General features: G+C 43.4%; 1 protein-coding gene across 7 annotated transcripts in view; it reads left to right on the plus strand.

The window, feature by feature from the left end:
* Positions 1-22,262, plus strand: part of LOC139378982 (receptor-type tyrosine-protein phosphatase delta-like) — a 579,926-nt gene that overhangs the window by 501,455 nt on the left and 56,209 nt on the right. For 3 of the 7 annotated variants that reach the window (XM_071121647.1, XM_071121649.1, XM_071121646.1), the window contains 10 exons: positions 2,523-2,792; positions 8,926-9,507; positions 11,246-11,391; positions 11,505-11,649; positions 13,447-13,752; positions 14,627-14,820; positions 18,396-18,422; positions 19,088-19,205; positions 20,183-20,770; positions 21,230-21,327. In XM_071121647.1, coding sequence (XP_070977748.1) covers positions 2,523-2,792; positions 8,926-9,507; positions 11,246-11,391; positions 11,505-11,649; positions 13,447-13,752; positions 14,627-14,820; positions 18,396-18,422; positions 19,088-19,205; positions 20,183-20,770; positions 21,230-21,327 — 2,474 coding nt within the window. The remainder of the gene's footprint in view (positions 1-2,522; positions 2,793-8,925; positions 9,508-11,245; positions 11,392-11,504; positions 11,650-13,446; positions 13,753-14,626; positions 14,821-18,395; positions 18,423-19,087; positions 19,206-20,182; positions 20,771-21,229; positions 21,328-22,262) is intronic. The other 4 variants (XM_071121648.1, XM_071121650.1, XM_071121651.1 and 1 more) reach the window with 2 other exon arrangements.

The raw sequence follows: 22,262 nt of genomic DNA on the forward strand, positions 1-22,262 counted from the left end.
TAATTTATTGCAACCGTCCAAAAACACAATTCTCAAGAATACAAATCAAATACATTTTTCTCTCTCATTTTGTTCTCTTCTTGGTTCATTATCATTTATATTACCGATAGCCTTGTATTACTACTGTTGTTTCTGCTGAGTTTCTCAGTTCACCTTTTCCATGAAGAATGCCCTTGGTCTTGGCTACGATGCTTGACTGTCCAAAAAGTGGTGCATGTCGTGGGAGGAAATGTGCATCTTTGGGGCGGTGGGAGGGTGTGGAATAATATTTGCATCTTCGGGGAGTATTTGCATGGTGACCTGTTTATGCTCAAGCTAGAGATCCCCCCCCCGCTCTCAGCCCCACCCCTGCCCCTTGCCCATCGGTGTCCTTAGCTTGTCAGTGTTCCTGCTTGGTTACTCAGGCCAACGGCGTGACAATGGCAGGCGGCACAAAAAAGCTCAGGGGCAACATGAGCCGCAGCACCGGAGCTGGAAGGGTGTCCTAAATCACTGCAGGCTCCTGGAATGAAGCGCTGCCACGCTCTGCGGCCTGCCTAGCTAAGACTGGATGCACATTTTCCCTCTGTTGCTCTTCATCATAGTCTCAGAGAAAGACATGTTTTAAAAGCTATAAGCTAAATTCCCCTTTGTTATAATCAGTGGCGAGGTTTAGCGCTCAGCTGTTAGCCTTGTGAGATGTACGCTGCCTCTGCAAAGGATTTTTCCTACAGAGGCTTTCATGAAAGAATGATGTATTTGGAGCATTAGCTGTAAGACTTGACAAATGTAATGATATTCAAATTAGTATGATAACATTATGTCATGGGGGAGCAGGATCCAATTGGATATTAATTAAATATGAAGCGAGTGAAAACTTGTATTTAATAATGCAAGTAGTAGTTTCTGAGATTCCTTCTCTCTGGAAAGGCACAATCTGCTTAGCAGAATGTGCTGTATTAAATGTGATGGCGGTTGAACACATTAGCTAATTCTACATGTAGATGCAGGCTTTTAGCTTTAGCAAACAATGCTATTAGCAAACAATGTTATTTTAGCTAGCGCTCAGTTTAATATCACATCACGTTAATGTATATTAATGACCACATACTGCGGGAAAACCCAATGGCTCTTGCCATTACATTAGTCAAGGCATTTTTGTGCCCCATATTTGAGAAGATATTGTTAAATTTGAATTAAAAGTGATTGGGACGATGGGAGTGTTTCACCCTTTATTAGTATGACCGAGGTTCACCGCCAAAGCACCTGAGTGATTCATCTTTCCAAGGTGCATGGAAGAGCAAACGGCATCCCCCAAATTCTGCCACCATTACGCATCTGCGTATCAAAGGAGATCGGCATATTGGGACTTATATTCATTCTGAGTAATATAAGCAGTAACACTGACTTCATTCCTTTAATCAAATTACTCACTAGACATGTTTTAAAATCCAAACCCATTCCCCCTCTGTATCTGCCCCAGCCCCTGTCCCTTAAATATGCTTACCCTATATGGTGTGTTTGAATCGTATGTGGTTAACTAACTTGGTTAAACCTCAGAAATCGGTGTGGTTTGTGTTGAGTTGCCTCTGCCTATCTGTCCTGTCCTGTCCTGTCATACTGTTGCACTTCCCCTAATCTGTCCAGTGACACTGTAAATTCGTCCTGCCCTAGCAACTCTAGCTTAATAATAGCCAGTGGTGTTAATTTCCCAGAAACCCAACGCTGCCAGCCTAAACCTTTACCTCCCTCCTGCCAGCCTAACTCTAACCGTCCTCCCCATGTTTGATATCTGTCTTTTTTTGTTACTATTTTTTTTTCCCTCTCAATCCTCCTCTCTCCTTCCCATTCACCAAACATGGTTGCCTCTCTAAGCCAGCTATGTGCTTGTGTGCATGACAGAGAGTCCAAGCCACCATGACAAGCTCCAACCTTTTACCTCATAATGGATGCTGTTTCTTTTCATTTTCTTTTCAATATCAAATTTGGATATGTTTTTTCTTGTTGTTTATACTCGAACATGGTTATTTTGGAATGTGTATCCACTTTTTTGATCTGAGAAGCAGAGTTGCACTCTATTCCATGTACCGTAGTTGGATGTGTTCCCACCACGGGACGTAGTATGTGTGATGTGAGAATGTGACGCGGCACATTTACTTCACATCAACTGGAAGAACGCAGCATTGAAGTTGTTCTCTTGTACACTTCACTCTGCCATGCTGTCGACGCTCCAGTTCCTCTGTGCTGTTCTCTTTATGTCTGTATGGATGGTATCATTTGTGCATGGTGTTTGTGTAATCATTAGTCCGTAGCTAGTCCCATCTTTGAGGCCTGGACCGTGTTAAATATATTACGTTAGATATAAAAGTTACATTTCGGGCAAGTTATATATATATATAACTTATATATATATATAACAAATATTTTGTTATCCGTCTGTATGCTGTAAACTTATGAGTCTCTTTTTTTCTCGGCCGTTGATGGGAAACCTTGGCCTTGTGCGGTTTGTACGAGTTGTTACCATTGCCTTTTGTCTTTTGCAGTGCGCCGGGTACCCCCGCGGTTCTCCATCCCGCCCACGGACAACGAGATCATGCCTGGAGGCAGTGTCAACATCACCTGTGTGGCGGTGGGCTCCCCTATGCCCTACGTCAAATGGATGCTGGGTGCCGAAGACCTGACGCCCGAGGACGACATGCCCATTGGACGAAACGTTTTGGAGCTCACTGACGTCCGCCAGTCGAACAACTATACCTGCGTGGCCATGTCCACTCTGGGGGTCATCGAGGCAGTAGCGCAGATCACAGTGAAAGGTAATGCACGTTTACTTCTTTCTGTCACGTATTGTTGGTCTCAGGAAGAGGGTTCCTAAAGCCTGGGATGTGTTGACGCCAGCCTCCGTGGATTAGATGCTAGATTGAGAATCAGTGAAAGGCTTATCTCACAACCTATAGCTCTATATCCCTGTTGGTTGTGTGTTCGTGTGTGTGTGTGTGGGTGTGTGTGCGTGCGTGCGTGCTTGCAACATAGTGGGTATTGTTTGATCTTCTCAGTAGGCAGGGTACTTATCAGAGTGTAAGCATCTCCTCCAATGCATACCAGGGAGAGAGAGATTCCAGATTGTCGTCATCGTGTACACACACCAACACACAGAAGTACACGCACACACATGCGGCTTTGTTTCTCCCAGACATAACAGAGGGATATTAGTCACAATATAACCAAGGCTGCCAGGAACTTCCCCCAATTTTACAATTGAGATGGCATATAAAGAGAGTCCATCGCCCTCATATCTTTCGACTCGTGTCACTGGTGTAGGTATTAAAGCAATAAATTAACCCACTACATTATTTAAGAGATACACATTGGAATTCTCTGGTTAACAGAAGCTTCCAGGGCTTTTGGCCTTTTACCTGTTTAACAAGAGTTCAAATATGGTTATAATGCACTGATGTGGCATACTAATGCAAGGTAAAAAATGTATGCACTGAGTGTACGAAACATTAAGGACACCTTCCTAATATTGAGTTGCCCTTCTGCTCTCAGAACAGCCTCACTTCGTCTGGGGCTAACAACACCCGTGCCAATATATCCTTCAAACACCGGCTTCTCTGGCATTATCACTTAATTATACCATGGCCTTGTTGAATACTCCTTTCTGATTGGCTTGCATTATTTCCCTATAAAGCACAGTATACATGCACGGTTGAATTCAATGGCTATAGTTCATTTTTACATGTTTTGTTTGAGTTGCTTTTGAAAGCAAAAGTCAAATAGATAACAGTATTGTTATTGTTAACCATGATTTTCACAATAGCAATCTAGGACTGATGGTATAGTTAGCTAAACTAGCAAGTCTGTTTGTTTCATTACCACTGCTATCTAGTGAACTTGGTAGCTACGTCAGTGGATGTTGAACCCATTTCTACCGGCAAATGAACCCATTTCTAGTGGCAAATGTGTTTTATTATAGCCATGGTATAAAACATAATTCCTTATTTTATATTTATTTTTATTTCACCTTTATTTAACCAGGTAGGCTGGTTGAGAACAAGTTCTCATTTACAACTGCGACCTGGCCAAGATAAAGCAAAGCAGTTCGACACATACAAAAACACAGAGTTACACATGGAATAAACAAACATACAGTCAATAATACAGTGTGTGCAAATGAGGTAGGATAAGGGAGGTAAGGAAAAAAATAGGCCTTGGTGGCGAAGTAATTACAAAATAGCAATTAAACACTGGAATGGTAGATGTGCAGAAGATGAATGTGCAAGCAGAGATACTGGGGTGCAAAGAAGCAAGATAAATAAATAAATACAGTATGGGGATGAGGTAGTTGGATGGGCTATTTACAGATGGGCTATGTTCAGGTGCAGTGATCTGTGAGCTACTCTGACAGCTGGTGCTTAAAGCTAATGAGGGAGATGAGCCTACAGCTTCAGTGATTTTTGCAGTTCGTTCCAGTCATTGGCAGCAGAGAACTGGAAGGAAAGGTGGCCAAAAGAGGAATTGGCTTTGGGGGTGACCAGTGAGATATATCTGCTGGAGCGCGTGCTACGAGTGGGTGCTGCTATGGTGACAAGTGAGCTGAGATAAGGTGGGGCTTTACCTAGCAGAGACTTGTAGATGACCTGGAGCCAGTGGGTTTGGCGACGAGTAAAGCGAGGGCCAGCCAATGAGCGCGTACAGGTCACAGTGGTGGGTAGTAAATGGGGCTTTGGTGACAAAACGGATGGCACTGTGATAGACTGCATCAAATCTGCGGAGTAGAGTGTTTGAAGCTATTTTGTAAATGAATTCGCCGAAGTCGAGGATCGGTAGGATGGTCAGTTTTATGAGGGTATGTTTGGCAGCATGAGTGAAGGATGCTTTGTTGCGAAATAGGGAGCCGATTCTAAATTTAATTTTGGATTGGAGATGCTTAATGTGAGTCTGGAAGGAGAGTTTACAGTCTAACCAGACACCTAGGTATTTGTAGTTGTCCACATATTCTAAGTCAGAACCGTCCAGAGTAGTGATGCTGGATGGACTGGCAGGCAGGTGCGGGCAGTGATCGGTTGCATTTAGTTTTACTTGTATTTAAGAGCAGTTGGAGGCCACAGAAGGAAGAATTGTATGGCATTGAAGCTCGTCTGGAGGTTTGTTAACAGAGTGTCCAAAGAGGGGCCAGAGGTATACAGAATGGTGTCGTCTGCATAGAGGTGGATGAGAGAATCACCAGCAGCAACAGCGACATCATTGATGTATACAGAGAAGAGAGTCGGCCCGAGGATTGAACCCTGTGGCACCCCCATAGAGACTGCCAGAGGTCCGGACAACAGGCCCTCTGATTTGACACACTGAACTCTATCAGAGAAGTAGTTGAACTAGGCGAGGCAATCATTTGAGAAACCAAGACTGTTGAGTCTGCCAATAAGAATGTGGTGATTGACAGAGTCGAAAGCCTTGGCCAGGTCGATGAATACAGCTGCACAGTAATGTCTCTTATCGATGGCGGTTATGATATCGTTTAGGACCTTGAGCGTGGCTGAGGTACACCCATGACCAGCTCTGAAACCAGATTGCATAGTGGAGAAGGTACGGTGGGATTCTAAATGGTCGGTAATCTGTTCGTGAACTTGGCTTTCGAAGACCTTAGAAAGGCAGGGTAGGATAGATATAGGTCTGTAACAGGGGGATGACCGCGGCAGATACAAAAGAGAGGTTTAACAGGCTAGTAAAAGGGGTTGCAACAATTTCGGCAGATAATTTTAGAAAGAGAGAGTCCAAATTGTCTAGCCCGGCTGATTTGTAGGGGTCCAGATTTTGCAGCTCTTTCAGAACATCAGCTATGTGGATTTGGGTGAAGGAGTAATGGGGAGGCTTGAGTGAGATGCTGTGGGGGTTTCAGGGCTGTTGACCGGGGTAGGGGTAGCCAGGTGAAAAGCATGGCCAGCCGTAGAAAAATGCTCATTCTCTCTTATCGTGGATTTATCATTGGTGACAGTGTTTCCTAACCTCAGTGTAGTGGGCAGCTGGGAGGAGGTGCTCTTATTATCCATGGACTTTACAGTGTCCCAGAACTTTTTTGAGTTTGTGCTACAGGATGCAAATTTCTGCTTGAAAAAGCTAGACTTAGCTTTCCTAACTGCCTGTGTATATTGGTTCCTAACTTCCCTGAAAAGTTGCATATCACAGGGGCTATTCGATGCTAATGCAGAACGCCACAGGATGTTTTTGTGCTGGTCAAGGGCAGTCAGGTCTGGAGAGAACCACCGGCCATATCTGTTCCTGGTTCACATTTTTTTAATGGGGCATGCTTATTTAAGATGGTGAGGAAGGCACTTCTAAAGAATAACCAGGAATCCTCTACTGACAGGATGAGGTCAATATCCTTCCAGGATACCCGGGCCAGGTCGATTAGAAAGGCCTGCTCGCAGAAGTGTTTTAGGGAGCGTTTGACAGTGATGAGGGGTGGTCGTTTGACCGCAGACCCATTACGGATGCAGGCAGTGAGGCAGTGATCGCTGAGATCACAGAGGTGTATTTGGAGGTGTATTTGGAGGGAAAGTTGGTTAGGATGATATCTGTGACGGTACCCGTGTTTACAGATTTGGGGTAGTACCTGGTGGCATCAAGCTTGGACTGTAGGATGACCGGGGTGTTAAGCATGTCCCAGTTTAGGTCACCTAGCAGCACGAGCTCTGAAGATCGATGGGGGGCAATCAATTCACATATGGTGTCCAGGGCACAGCTGGGGGCAGAGGGTGGTCAATAACAAACGGCAACAGTGAGAGACTTGTTTCTGGAAAGGTGGATTTTTAGAAGTAGAAGCTCGAATTGTTTGGGTACAGACCTGGATGGTAAGACAGAACACTGCAGGCTATCTCTGCAGTAGATTGCAACACTGCTCCCTTTGGCAGTTCTATCTTGTCAGAAAATGTTATAGATAGGGATGTAAATGTCAGGGTTTTTGGTGGTCTTCCAAAGCCAGGATTCAGACATGGCTAGGACATCTGGGTTGGCTAAAGCATTGAATAAAACAAACTTAGGGAGGAGGCTTCTAATGTTAACATGCATGAAACCAAGGCTTTTATGGTTACAGAAGTCAACAAATGAGAGCACCTGGGAATAGGAGTGGAGCTAGGCACTGCAGGGCCTGGATTAACCTCTACATCACCAGAGGAGAAGTAGGATAAGGGTACGGCTAAAGGCTATAAGAACTGGTTGTCTAGTATTTTCGGAACAGAGAGTAAAAGCAGGTTTCTGGGCGCAATAGAATAGATTCAAGGCATAATGTACAGACAAAGGTATGATAGGATGTGAGTACATTGGAGGTAAGCCTAGGCATTGAGTAATGATGAGAGAGATATTGTCTCTAGAGACGTTTAAACCAGGTGATGTCACTGCATATGTGGGAGGTGGAACTAAATGGTTGGTTAAGGCATATTTAGCAGGTCTAGACGCTCTACAGTGAAATAAGACAATAATCACTCACCAGGACAGTAATGGACAAGGCATATTGATATTACGGAGAGGCATGCGTAGCCAAGTGATCATAGGGGTCCAGTGAGTGGTTGGGCTGGCTGGAGACATGGCGATTCAGACTGTTAGCAGGCAGGGGATAGCAAGCTAGCAGAAGGGCCTTAGAGGGAAGTCGCGACGGAGGAAAGTCTGTTTTAGACTCCTCGTGCGGTAACGTCGATAGACCAGTCATGATGGATTAGTAGGGTTCTGAGTAGCAGACGGGTCCAAGTCAAATTGTCAAAATAGGTATAGTGGCCAGCTAGCGGGCCGCGGCTAGCAGGCTAGCAGATGGGCATTCAGGGGACGTTGCGACGGAGGGGCCTATTGGAAAAGAAACCTCGGGCTGTAGTCCAGTCGTGATGGATAAGCAGGGCTTCGGGTAAAAGGGGCCCAGGCCAATTGGCAACTGGCCCGAGAAATTGGCCGATGGGCCTATTAGCTAACAGTCCGATATGCTCTAGACAGCTAGCGGGCCGCGGCTAGCAGGCTAGCAGATGGGCATTTAGGGGACGTCGCGACGTAGGAGCCAGTTGAGTACACCCTCAAGCAGATTATGTCGGTAATCCAGTCGTAAAGGATCGTCAGCGTTCCATGCCCCGTACCGGCAGTAGAAGGGGTCCGGGTATTGTAACCCAGGAGTGGCTGATGGGCCTTTTCAGCTAGCCGGGAGGTGAGCCTAGCATGAGCTAGCTCCGGGTTATTTTTTTTTATTTTTTTTATTTAAGCTTTATTTAACTAGGCAAGTCAGTTAAGAACAAATTCTTATTTTCAATGACGGCCTAGGAACAGCCTGTTCAGGGGCAGAACGACAGATTTGTACCTTGTCAGCTTGGGGGTTTGAACTTGCAACCTTCCGGTTCCTAGTCCAACGCTCTAACCACTAGGCTACCCTGCCGCCCCGTTAATTGGTACTTGCTTTGGGACAGTGACATTAGCCAGGAGTAGTCACTCGGATTGCAGCTAGCTAACTGCGATGATCCAGGTGAAAAGGTTTAGCGCTTGTGGTAGTAATCCGGGGATATGGAGAGAAAATAGGTCCGGTATGCTCTGGTTTGAATCGCATTGTACAAACTGGCGAGAGCTCTCTGAGCTAACGGTTAGCAGATGAACACTATCGGTGGGTAGCTGACTACTAGCTGGGGGATTCTGGTTCGGAGGTAAATAAAAATACTTTAGAATAAAACAGATCCACACGACATTGGGTGAGGCGAGTTGCAGGAGAGTATTTTGAAGTTGAGGTTTAGAAAAATAGTTTTAAAAGATATGTGAAGAAAAAGATAGATAGATAAAGAATTATACATGGGACACGGCAAGATGAAGGACAAAGACGTCTGACTGCTACGCCATCTTGGATTGAAATACATAGAACGTATAGCCCCTCGTTGATTATCCCTTACATATATATATATATATGTTATCTGTTTGTTTTTCCAGCATTGCCCAAGCCTCCCGGCATTCCCGTGGTAACGGAGCGCACGGCCACGAGCATCACGCTGACGTGGGACTCAGGCAACCCTGAGCCTGTCTCCTACTACATCATCCAGCACAAGTCCAAGTTCTCAGAAGACACATACAAGGAGATCGACGGCGTGGCCACCACTCGCTACAGCGTGGGCGGCCTCAGTCCTTACTCGGACTATGAGTTCCGGGTGCTGGCGGTGAACAACATCGGGCGTGGGCCGCCCAGCGAGGACATCGAGGCCAAGACGGCTGAGCAAGCACCCAGCACGGCGCCCAGGCAGGTCAGGGGTCGTATGCTCAGCTCCACCACGGCTATTATCCACTGGGACGAACCAGAGGAGGCCAACGGGCAAATTATGGGCTACCGTGTCTACTACACCATGGACTCTGCGCAGCAAGTCAACACATGGGAGAAGCAGATAGTGCGTGGATCAAACTTCCTCACCATTCAGGGCCTCATCCCCAACAAGACCTATTACATTAAGGTCCTGGCCTACACGTCCGTGGGTGATGGACCTCTCTCTGCAGATCTCCAGATCATAGCCAAGACGGGAGGTAAGATTGTGTGTGGCCTATGTGTGTTTTTGTGGACAAAAGCCTTTAAATTGACAATTATGTTAACTGTATATGAGTTGGGCTATAAATCTTGTAGGAACTGAAGATCCGCAATCTGTGAGTTATGAGTAAACAAACAAATCATCTAACTCTACAAGGGAGAGAATATCAACAGGCTAATTGGGAAAGCACATCACTCACTCAGTCTTTTTATTCAGATAAAAGTATCCTTGTTTCTGACCACAGCAGTAAACACATTTGAAATCTCTTTTTGGCACGCACTTGCTCTTGAGTGCCAAACAATTTTCATTTGGCATTCTGAATGACAAAAATCATAGTTTATTAAACATTATAAACTAGGTGGTTCAAGGCCTGAATGCTGATTGTTTGCCAGCCGTGGTATATCAGACCATATACCACGGGTATGACAAAACATGTATTTTTACTGCTCTAATTACGTTGGTAACCAGTTTATAAAAGCAATAAGGCACCTCGGGAGTTTGTGGTATATTGCCAATATACCACGGCTAAGGGCTATAATAACTGCCCTTAGCTGTGGTATATTGGCCGTATACCACACCCCCTTGGACATTATTGCTTAATTATACAACAAGTGGTTTGGAATTCCTATTGTTAGAGCCTATCCTGCCTGTGATATACTACACAATATACACATGTCCAGTACATTCATAAAATGTGCCATTGTTTAAGTCGTTACCTAGCAATGTACTACTGCTACTACTACTTTTACAGATCCACTGTCTCATTTGCCCAGACATGCAACTTATAAACTTGATCACTGTAAAAAGTATCTAGACATTATCTACGACATTTGCAACATTGTTGTAATATTGAAATTCAGGCAGGCAGCTTTTCTCAGCCACTCAAAATCATGAATCCGCATCATTTTTATTGATATATACAAAGGAAAGTAAATAGAGAGACAGGTAAAACGAAATTAAATGCAGCTAGTTAGCTATCTTTCCAGCTTCAGTATGAAGTGATTGTGTTAGCTGTGTAGTTGGCTAGTTAGCAAGTGGGGAATGAGCCTCCATAGCAAACATTTCATTTTTGTTTGTCATAGCAACCTGCAAAGTTCTGGAACTATCATCCAGCGCTTGGGTAGTTTTGCTTTACATGGCATTCAATACGAATAGAACTAACGATCAGAGAATGCCTAAAATAGCACTTAGTTGAAAAACTGATGGTTTAGGAATTCATCTAGATTTTTTTAATGCTGGTAACCCATTTTATAAAAGCAATAATACACTCGAGTCCATGTGTTATGACATTTTCATGGCTGTGGTGGTCTATCCCACCCTGTTTCGCCCTGTGGCTATGACCACGTCCCAGCCATGATAAAAAATTCATAACACATGGCCTCGCATGTATTATTGCTTAAGTATAAAATCAGACTTGAGAACTTGAATAGTTCTTGAGCATAATTTAGACTGCCAATCATATATATTTAAACTTGTTTTCCTTAAATTATTTTCTAATCCAATATGATGAAATTGTGTCTGTTTAGGGAAATAACAGTAATTGCATAATAATAACAGGTAGTTGCAATCACAGGTAATAGTAATAATGTATTAATAACAAGTTACTGCTAATGTTATTAGTAGTAAAAAATAGCCGCAGCAGCACTCGTGAAATACATTTAGCAGCGGTATGGTGGGCGTTGCAATGAGTATCATTAGTTTAGTGGGCCAAATGTGTATTTGTATTGCTTTCCCAGTCCCTTCTCAACCGACCGACTTCAAAGGGGAAGCCAAATCTGAAACAAGCATACTACTATCGTGGATAGCCCCAGCACAGACCGGACAAGACAATCAAATCATGGGATATGAACTTCTGTACAAGAAGGGGGATGACAAGGAGGAGGTAAATGGTTTTTCATATTCAAAAATCAGCTATACTGGCCCAAATATATCTTACGTCCAATGGTACACGTTTTTTTGAAGTCCTGAACTGATGACATACCATTTTCTCAACAGAAACGCATCAGCTTTGAGCCTACCACCACGTACCTTCTGAAGGACTTGAAGCCCTTCACTACTTATACTTTCCAGCTAGCCGCGCGCAGTAAGCACGGTATCGGGGCCTACACCAATGAGATCTCCGCAGAAACCCCTCAAACACGTAGGTCCTCTTCCATATCTCAGCTCTGGCCAGACAGTTTACCACTGGATGTGGAAACTCCTTGGAGTGAAAATACATTCTTACATTTTCAAACGCATCTACCTTGGCCAATTTAGAATTACATCCGCTAATTCCAATACCTTTTGCCAAAAACAGGTCAATGACATGATAAAAAATAAATGTAATCGAAAGAGATTGATAACTCTTTATAAAAATAAATGTCATTGAAAGCGGTGGATGACCTTGAAAATGGGTTAGTTCTGCAATGATTGGAGCTGAAACAGTGTGTTTTGTTGTCTACCTGACAATGCACCTATTAACTTTGAAATGGCTACATGGACAGAGTTCACTAGGGCTCTCCTGTGAAGTCAACAGACAAGGTCAAACTATATACAGAATCTACTCCTCTTCAACATCTTTGATGTGCAAAACATCCCAACCAAAAATAGAGCTTTGAATTATTCATAAAAAATATATTTCCTATTTATCTGACTGTCTGTTGTTTTTGATTAACAAAAGTGCATGTTATCCCGCTATTGGAAGCCTTGTCTCTTGATTTTGCATGTAAGCCACGTCAGAGTATTTGCGTATTGAGACTGAGATTTCTATGGAAATAAAATTCTGCCCATTTTATCTGGAGGTCAGAGGGGTTTCCCTTTCCTCAGTAGCATAATTGGTAATGCCAACCCCTTAACTATTTTTTTTTACAAACAATTGGATGGACTACAAATTCCATAGAAAGCTCAAAAGCAAGTAGTATCACTGAAGATAGAGAATTACTGTTTTTCCACACAATAAGACCTCAGGTTTATTGAAATGACAAAATTGATCAGGGCACCAAATTGAAAGCTAGGTGCAAACAAGTAGTGTATTGACTATTAGAAAATAGAACATTTCATTTCAAAAACTGATTTGAAATATTATTTTTAATATATTTAAAATACACCGGAGGTCTGTGCAAGAAAAAAAGGCAGAGAACAGGTAGGTATTAAGTTCAAAAAGTCCTAACGCGATGGGAGGTATCAAGAAAAGATGTCTGCATGCCAATGTGTTGAGACTTTCAAAAGTCAGTCATATCACCTTGGGAAGTTCTCTTTTGTACGATCAGGCTTTTACCACAAACCAACAGGCTTCGGAAAGGTTGGTGACCAATACAACTTTTTACACCTTGCTAGAGTTTAAGCATCAACCTTTATGTTTTTGGATTTGTGGTAACTGCTTGGCAAATGTATGATATTTGGTTGGAATTTATTAGGATTTTATGTGATCAAGAGAACTTTTACTGAGCAGTCATTTGATAAGTTTATATGAAATTTAGGCTTAGTCTTGGTTATGAATCCCTAGAGTGATAATAGTTTTTAGGAAAGAATGTCACATTTTTCATTTACAAAGGTAGGTTACATATTGTGAAGGTGTCCTATTATCTCACGACAACCCCATCCATACATCCTCATTGTATGTGTTTTTATTCATTGAGTTGACCTTGTTTGAAAAAGTGTTAGTCTTTTGTCTTGCCTTTTGTCTCATCTTGATTGTGAAACCTCATTGACTTTTGATACCACTTCTGTGCAAACATTGTTTCAGTGCTTGTGCTTCGTCCTCATGTCATATTTATTTTCCCTTTCCCTTTTCTTTATTGTTTGTTCGTTTCCACCACCATCATCCCAACCCCAAAAAACTTCAACCTACCTGTGAAACCCCTCCTCGAAACAAACAAAATCAAACAAAACCCCAACTAAAATGGTTGATCCAATCAAACAAAACCCTGCTCCTCTTCCTATCCACTCCTCCAATCAGAGCCCTCAGCTCCACCTCAGGATATCAAGTGCTCTAGCCCCAGCTCCACCAATATCCTGGTAAGTTGGCGGCCTCCTCCTACGGACTTACAGAATGGGATCATAGTTAAGTATGCCGTCCAATACGCCGCCACTGAAGGGGAGGACACCACCACCCGAAAAATATCCGACATCCCTCCAGAAAGCTCCCAGTACCTCTTGGAACACTTGGAAAAATGGACGGAATACCGTGTGACAGTGACTGCTCACACAGATGTGGGTGAAGGACCTGAAAGCTTACCACAACTCATCCGCACCGAGGAGGATGGTATGTTTTTCTGAAACCGCTGCCCCCGTTGCAAATCCAGTCTGCCCTCTAACCTCTAACCCCCTTCAGATACTGTCTAACAGCATTAACAGTCCCTCTGACTTAGCATCCCTCTCTTCTTCTTCCTCCTGCTTCTATCAAAGTTGGCAACACTCCTAACTCTCATTATGAGCCCACTTTTACTAACTTGGACCACTTCTGTGCAACTTTTTTTTTACTGAACAGACTGCCCTAACTTTTTTGTAAAGCTCATTTAACTTTTTGTCAGTATTTTTCTGCCTTTATCCCCTAATACTCAATTTCAACATATGGTATGGCATTTTCTCCTGCATTGAAGCACTTCAGGCCTTTGACTTCCAGTCCCAAACTGTCTTTTTTTGTATGAGAAAAAAACGTGAGATTTTTTTTATGAATTTGACTAAATGTGAATTTATGGACAGTGGAAAGGGAAGGTTATTTTTTTAATTGGCCAAAAAAACAACACATTTTTAAAAGTATATATTTTATTTAACTTTTTCTTCATGCTTCATAGCCAAAATTCTTGCAGGGTGCTTCAAGCTTTTAAAGCATCCCCTTTGGCTCCTCTTTTCAATTTTAACAAACACATTTTTATTCCATGTTTTTAATCCACTACTCCCATTTTTGAATGTTTCCAGATTAGGTCAATTGTCAGACCTGTTTTTGGGGTTGTTTTTCTTTTCCCTTGCCATTGTTGAAATATTGATATCATACAGTGCTTGTTGCCGTATGCTCCCCTTTTGTAGATTTTTTCACCCCAGCATTTTGCTCTTTGGAGTTGGCCAGAAATTAAAAGGGGAGAAGGGGTTCTCTATAATCTTGACCTCCTTTCTTTTATCCCATGGTGTTCCTCCAGTTCCCAGCGGCCCGCCTCGTAAAGTCGAGGTGGAGACTGTCAACTCTACGTCAATAAAAGTAATCTGGCGCTCGCCGATGCCCACCAAGCAGCACGGGCAGATCCGAGGGTACCAGGTGCACTATGTCAGGATGGTTAATGGGGAGCCCATGGGACAGCCAGCCATCAAGGACATCTTGATTGACGATGCGCAGGTAAGCACCCTCCTCCTCCGCCTTCCGCCCAAAACTCTCAGGTTCTCTCACCTTGAGAAGTTCTCTGACACAAGGACAGAGCATAAGAGTCACACCTGCCAGAGTGAAAATACTAGGATACAGTACTAAGCCGTATAAAGTGTGGTTAAAACCACACGTTTTTATGATATGGTTTAAACCTGATGACACCAATTAGTTTTTCTCAGGATCTTTGAAACTGAGTCACCCATTGAGTAAATATATGATAGATACACATTCATACATTGGTGTGCATTTATAGGAATAGACCTACGCAGTATGGGACTCACCATATGTTACTCTCATTATCTAGTAGAGACAATCACAGGAACTATAGTGCATTCGGAAAGTATTCAGACCACTTGACTTTTTCCACAATTTGTTACGTTACAGCCTTATTTTAAAATTGATTAAATTGTTTTTTCCCCCACATCAACTGAACACATTATCCCTTAATGACAAAGCAAAAACTGTTTATTAGAAATGTTTGCAAATGTCATGTAAAAAAAACAGATATCACCTTTACAATGCCTTGTGAAAGTATTCACCCCTTGGCATTTTTCCTATTTTGTTACCTTACTACCTGGAATTAAAATAGATTTTTGGGGGTTTGTATCATTTGATCTACACAACATACTTACCACTTTGAAGATGCAAAATATTTTTTTTTGTGAAACAAACTAAAAAACAGAAAAAGTTTCACCCCCCAAAGTCAATACTTTGTAGAGCCACCTTTTGCAGCAATTACAGCTGCAAGTCTCTTGGGATATGTCTCTATAAGCTCTATAATGAAACCACTAGGATTTTTCCCATTCTTCAAGGCAAAACTGCTCCAGCTCCTTCAAGTTGGATGGGTTCCTGCTATTGTACAGCAATCTTTAAGTCATACCACAGATTCTCAATTGGATTGAGGTCTGGGCTTTGACTAGGCCATTCCAAGACATGTAAATGTTTCCCCTTAATCCACTCGAGTGTTGCTTTAGCAGTATGTAATTGTCTTGCTGGAAGGTGAACCTCCATCCCAGTCTCAAATCTCTGGAAGACTGAAACAGGTTTCCCTCAAGAATTTCCCTGTATTTAGCGCCATCCATGATTCATTAAATTTTGACCAGTTTCCCAGTCCATGCCGATGAAAAACATCCCCACAGCATGATGCTGTCACCACGCTTCACTGTGGGGATGGTATTCTCGGGGTGATGAGAGGTGTTGGGTTTCTGCCAGACATAGCGTTTTCCTTGATGGCCAAAAAGCTCAATTTTAGTATCATCTGACCAGAATCCCTTCTTCCATATGTTTAGGGAGTCTTCCACATGCCTTTTGGCGAACACCAAACGTGTTTGCTTATTTTTTTCTTTAAGCCATGGCTTTTTTTCTGGCCACTCTTCTGTAAAGCCCAGCTCTGTGGAGTGTGGGATGTTCAAAGTTTCTGATATTTTTTTATAACCCAACCCTGATCTGTACTTCTCCACACCTTTGTCCCTGACCTGTTTGGAGAGCTCCTTGGTGTTCATGGTGCTGCATGCTTGGTGGTGCCCCTTGCTTAGTGGTGTTGCAGACTCTGGGGGCTTTCAGAACAGGTGTATATATACTGAGATCATGTGACAAATCATGTGACACTTAGATTACACACAGGTGGACTTTATTTAATTCATTATGTGACTTCTGAAGGTAATTGGTTGCACCATATCTTATTTAGGGGCTTTATAGCAAAGGGGGTGAATACATATTCACAAATCACTTTTCCGTTTTATTTATATAATTTTTTTTTTAAACAAGTATTTTTTTCATTCACTTCACAAATTTGGACTATTTTGTGAATGTCCATTACATGAAATCCAAATAAAAATTCATTTAAATTACAGGTTGTAATGCAATGAAATAGGAAAAACATCAAGGGGGGTGAAAACTTTTGCAAGGCACTGTACAAAAGTATTCATAGCATTTATTCAGTACTTTGTTGATGCACCTTTGGCAGCAATTACAGCCTTGGGTCTTCTTGGGTATGATGCGACAAACCTGCATTTGGGGAGTTTCTCCCATTCTTCTCGGCATATCCTCTCAAGCTCTGTCAGGTTGTATGGGGAGCGTTGCTGCACAGCTATTTTCAGGTCTCTCCAGAGATGTTCGATCAGTTCAAGTCTGGGTTCTGGATGGGCAGCTCAAGGACATTCAGAGACTTGTCCCGGAGCCACTCCTGCGTTGTCTTGGCTGTGTGCTTAGGGTTGTTGTCCTGTTGTAAGGTGAACCTTCACCCCAGTCCGAGGCCCTGAGTGCTCTGGAGCAGGTTTTCATCAAGGATCTATCTGTACTTTGCTCCATTCATCTTTGCCTCAATCCTGACTAGTCTCCCAGTCCCTGCCGCTAAAAAACATCCCCACAGCATGATGCTGCCACCACTGTACTTCACCGTAGGGATGGTGCCAGGTTTCCTCCAGACGTGACACGTGGCATTCAGAGCTCTGTCAGAGTAACCATCAGGTTCTTGGCCCTTCTCCCCCGATTGCTCAGTTTGGCCAGGCAGCCGTGTCACGCCCTGACCATAGAGAGCCCTCGGTTCTCTATGGTGTTTAGGTCAGAGCGTGACTAGGGGGGGTGTTCTAGTCATTGATTTTCTTTGTGGCTGGGTTGTATGGTTCCCATATTTAGGAAGCCCTTTCTCCCACCTGCTTTGTGTGATATTCTGTTTGTGTTTGTGCTTGTAGCACCACTGATGTCACATTTTCGTTGTTGGTTTATTGTTTTTTGTTTGAAGTTTCACTGTAATAAAGATGTGGAACTCTACACACGCTGCCCCTTGGTCTGTCCATTACAACAACCGTGACAGGCCAGCTCTAGGAAGAGACTTGGCGGTTCCAAACTTCTTCCATTTAAGAATGATGGAGGCCACTGTGTTCTTGGGGACCTTCAATGCTGCAGACAGTTTTTGATACCCTTCCCTAGATCTTTGCCTCGACACAATCCTGTCTCGGGGCTCTACGGACAATTCCTTTGACTGTGGGACCTGATATAGACAGGTGTGTGCCTTTCTAAATCATGTCCAACCAATTCAATTTACCACAGGTGGACTCCAATCAAGTTGTAGAAACATCTCAAGGATGATCAATGGAAACGGGATGCACCTGAGCTCAATTTCGGAGTCTCATAGCAAAGGGTCTAAATTAAACCTAAACCTACTTTTGCTTTGTCATTATGGGGTATTGTGTGTAAAAAAAATTATAATAATAATTTAATCAATTTCAGAATAAATCTGTAACGTAACAAAATGTGGAAAAAGGGAAGGGGTCTGAATAGTTTCCGAATGAACTGTATAGGGCATTAATTGAAATGCGATGAATCACACATCCTTAAATGCAATGGAACTGACATATTCAATAACTTATTGGTGGTCAGTGAATTAAATCTCTTAGGGGTAAAATCATCCGTTAGTATATGTGTCTTGTCTGTGGCTTCTCCTCTACTGCTCCCTGTACTCTACTATCTCACTAGTGACCGCTGACTCTGTACTTTGCCTTTGTTTTGTTTTCTCTCTTCTTTCCTCTCTCTCACATCTTAATCAGTGGGAATATGATGATTCAACTGAACATGTGAGTAGATACAGAGACCTAATACAGAGTTAATCCCGTTCCCCCCTTCGATCCTCTGCATGCTCTGTGTCTCCTCTGTTTCTGACCTTCGCATGGTTTTGGCTGTATTGAACCTCACATTACCTCCTAACTGTTCTGAATCAAGCTAAGACAAAAAGAGAAAAACATACTCTAACTGCTTGTTTTCTACTTGTAAAATGATATGGAATGGCTTACTAACAGAAATCCATAGCCAACATTACAAGGCTATTCATGAATGCTTAGCGGTGTTGATTATAATAAACAAGATTTTCGAAAGGGGGACCTAGTTTCATACACTGTATGTTACCAGTGGTACTGCACTACTTACACCCTTGCCTTTTCAATGCATGGAGTGACCTATGCTGACACGTCCACCAGTCCAGATTGTTTGCATGGAGCGAAGGATCATATGCATTGAGCAAAGGATGGTGGACTATATAGTGGCAGAACAGATTTGTACCAACCATGTTCATTGCCAGTCATTCACTAATTAGTGAGCTGATATCTGTGGGATAATGTCCTCTGAATTAATTACAACATAAATGCATGCACAAAAATATTACCCCCACCCTGCAAAAATGCCCAAATTGCAGCACAATCCCTAGCAAGAGTTCTAAAAAAATCCCTATTATTCTAATCCACAGGAAATGGTCATCACAGAGCTGCAGGCTGAGACTATGTACTCAGTTGCTGTGGCAGCCTACACGACAAAGGGAGACGGAGCTCGCAGCAAGGCCAAGCTGATCACCACCACTGGCGCAGGTAAGGGAACTGTCATCACTGACAAATCTCCCCCTGCCCCTCTGCTAATGTACCCTGTGATCATCCCAAAATGCATTTGTGCTGTAGAGAGCTGTGAAAATTGCACCCAGTGAAAGGAAGCAAAAAAAAAATGCTAATCGACCTTTCCCCCCCATGGCTATTAAAGTGTGAATGCGGCTAATTGCCACCTCAATTATGACAACAATTGTAATTCCGCTCAGCCGCCGCTTTGACATTGGAATGCTCACAGGGGTTAAGGAACTAATGGAAAAATCAGGTGGGGAAATAGGGGAAGAAAAATACTTCCGAATTAATGGCAGCCCGACAGTCTGTTCTGTTCTCATTGGTTTCTTTTGAGAGAGAGGCATGACACAATCCAAATGGCAATTCAGAAATACTTTGCTGTGTGTTTTTGACATATAATTGCGCTGTCGTCTAATCTTGTCTGTAAAGCCTTCCACCTGCCTCCACCGGCGTACAGATACAAATGGCTAGTGTGTGTGTGTGTGTGTGTGTGTGTGTGTGTGTGTGTGTGTGTGTGTGTGTGTGTGTGTGTGTGTGTGTGTGTGTGTGTGTGTGTGTGTGTGTGTGTGTGTGTGTGTGTGTAGGGTGGGGGGGATAGGAGCCTTCACTCAGTAAAGGCTTCACAGGTATGCCATATTGGTTAGGTATCAAAGCAAACAGCAGTAGCATTTATGCAAACAGGGTGTTAGCTATCTACTGCTCCCTTGGTGGGGTAAGCCTACTCATGAAGTCATAACAGCATCAGGCAATGACAACCCTTTACGCTGAGTAGGAAAGGAGATCAGATTTTGCTGTCATGCATTATGGCTTGGGTTGTTTTGGGATGTCATCATCCTCTCATAATTGTCGTAATGTCCGTTGGATATTCCTTTTAAAATGCTATAGCAGTTTGAAGGGTTTCTTTGCATGGTATTTGTATTGAAAATTGTGTTTTGTCACTGCTCTTCTCTTAGTACCTGAAAAACCACGACTCATGGTCAGCCCCACCAATATGGGCACTGCCCTCCTCCAATGGCACCCCCCGGCTTTAACCCACGGCCCCCTGCACGGCTACCGCCTCCGCTTCGGCCGCAAAGATGTCGACCCTCTGACCATCATTGAGTTCCCAGAGCGTGAGAACCACTACACCACCAAAGAGATCCACAAGGGGGCATCATACACCTTCCGCTTGTCCACCCGTAACAAGGTGGGCTTCGGCGAGGAGACGGTCAAAGAAATCAGCACACCTGAAGATATGCCTAGCGGCTTCCCACAAAGCATTGTAGCCGAGGGCGGCACTACTACCACCATTCAGGTGAGCTGGAATCCACTGTTACTGGCGGAGCGCAACGGCGTTATCGTGAAGTATGCCCTGCAGTACAAGGACATCAACAGCCCTCGGAGCCCCTCGGAACTCTTCATCACCGCCCCGGAGTCCACCATCACCCTTGACAGCCTCAAGGCAGACACCACTTACGATATCAAAATGTGTGCCTTCACCAGCAAAGGCTCCGGCCCCTATAGCCCCAGTGTCCAGTTCAGGACACAGCCCTTGGATCAAGGTAGGACCCCACCGCAATTCAACCTCCCGCCCACAAATCCAACTTCACCCCACAGCCACCACAAACAGCAACAACCTCTTCAAGCCATAGTGGCAGAAGAACAAACAGATTCATCCGATCTCAGGATTGTTTTAAAATCATCTGTATGTATACATAGCACTCCCTCCCCATAAGAAAGAAATATATGAACAGGTGGAGTAAGTATATGTGTCCTATGTCTTGTCAGCCAAGCCAACGGTGAGCCATTAGGTTAAAGAGCTGCTGTTAATTAAAAGGTAAGATAAAAGTAAGCTAAGGTAAGATGGGAGTACTGTAGCCCTGCTAAGACCACTCTCGTGCTGGTTTCAGACTGGTTGTAACGGGAAACATGTTCAGGTAAGAGGTTTGTTGCTCCGGAATCCATTAGAGAGGGTTGTTTGTTTCGTGTCTAAATCATCTGCTCCCCCTTTCTTTCAGCAGTGTTTGCAAAAAATTTTCATGTGAAAGCTGCCATGAAGACAGCTGTGCTCCTCACCTGGGAGATCCCAGACAACTATAATGCAGCTCAGCCCTTCACAGTAAGAGCTTTTCGTATTTTAGTAAACAATGTTTGAGGACAGCAATACAGAAAATATTACTTGTTTCTGGTTGGCTTAAAGGGCCTTCTAGAGTGTGCATTATTTCCTGAAAGCAAAAGTTGAATTAAAACCATTATTGGCATTGTTGAATTCGATTTTCATAACAGCAAGTTCGGACTGATTGGTTTGGTTAGCTAAACTAGCAAGTCTGTTTGTTTGGTTAGCAAGGCAACTACTGTAGCTTCACTACATGATCAAAAGTATGTGGATACCTGCTCGTCGAACATCTCATTTAAAAATCATGGCCTGGCTCGCAGTCGGCGTTCCACATCTTCCCAAAGGTGTTCGATGGGGTTGAAAAACAGCCCCAGACCATTATTCCTCCTCCACCAAACTTTACAGATGGCACTATGCATTGGTGCTGTTGGCACTATGCAGTTCTTCTGCTAACTTCTTGTGCTTCCAGAGGCGGTTTGGAACTCGGTAGTGAGTGTTGCAACCGAGGACAGATGATTTTTGAGCTCTATGTGCTTCAGCACTCGGCCCGTTCTGTGAGCTTGTGTGGCCTACCACTTCATGGTTGAGCCATTGTTGCTCCTAAACATTTCCACTTCAAAATAACAGCACTTACAGTTGACCGAGGCAGCTTTAGCAGGGCTGAAACTTGATGAACTGACTTGTTGGAAAGGTGGCATTCTATGACGGTGCCACGTTGAAAGTCACTGGGCTCTTCAGTAAGGTCATTCTACTGCCAAAGATAGCGTAGCTGTGTGCTCAATTTTATATACCTGTCAGCAACGGGTGTGGCTGAAATAACCAAATCCACTCATTTTAAGGGGTGTCCACATACTTTTCTATATATAGTGTCTCTAGTAAACTTGCTAGCTACTTCAGTGGAATTTGAACCGATTTCTACCTGCAAATGAACACATGTC

This window comes from Oncorhynchus clarkii, chromosome 21 (assembly GCF_045791955.1).
Source record: "Oncorhynchus clarkii lewisi isolate Uvic-CL-2024 chromosome 21, UVic_Ocla_1.0, whole genome shotgun sequence".
Taxonomy (NCBI): domain Eukaryota; kingdom Metazoa; phylum Chordata; class Actinopteri; order Salmoniformes; family Salmonidae; genus Oncorhynchus; species Oncorhynchus clarkii.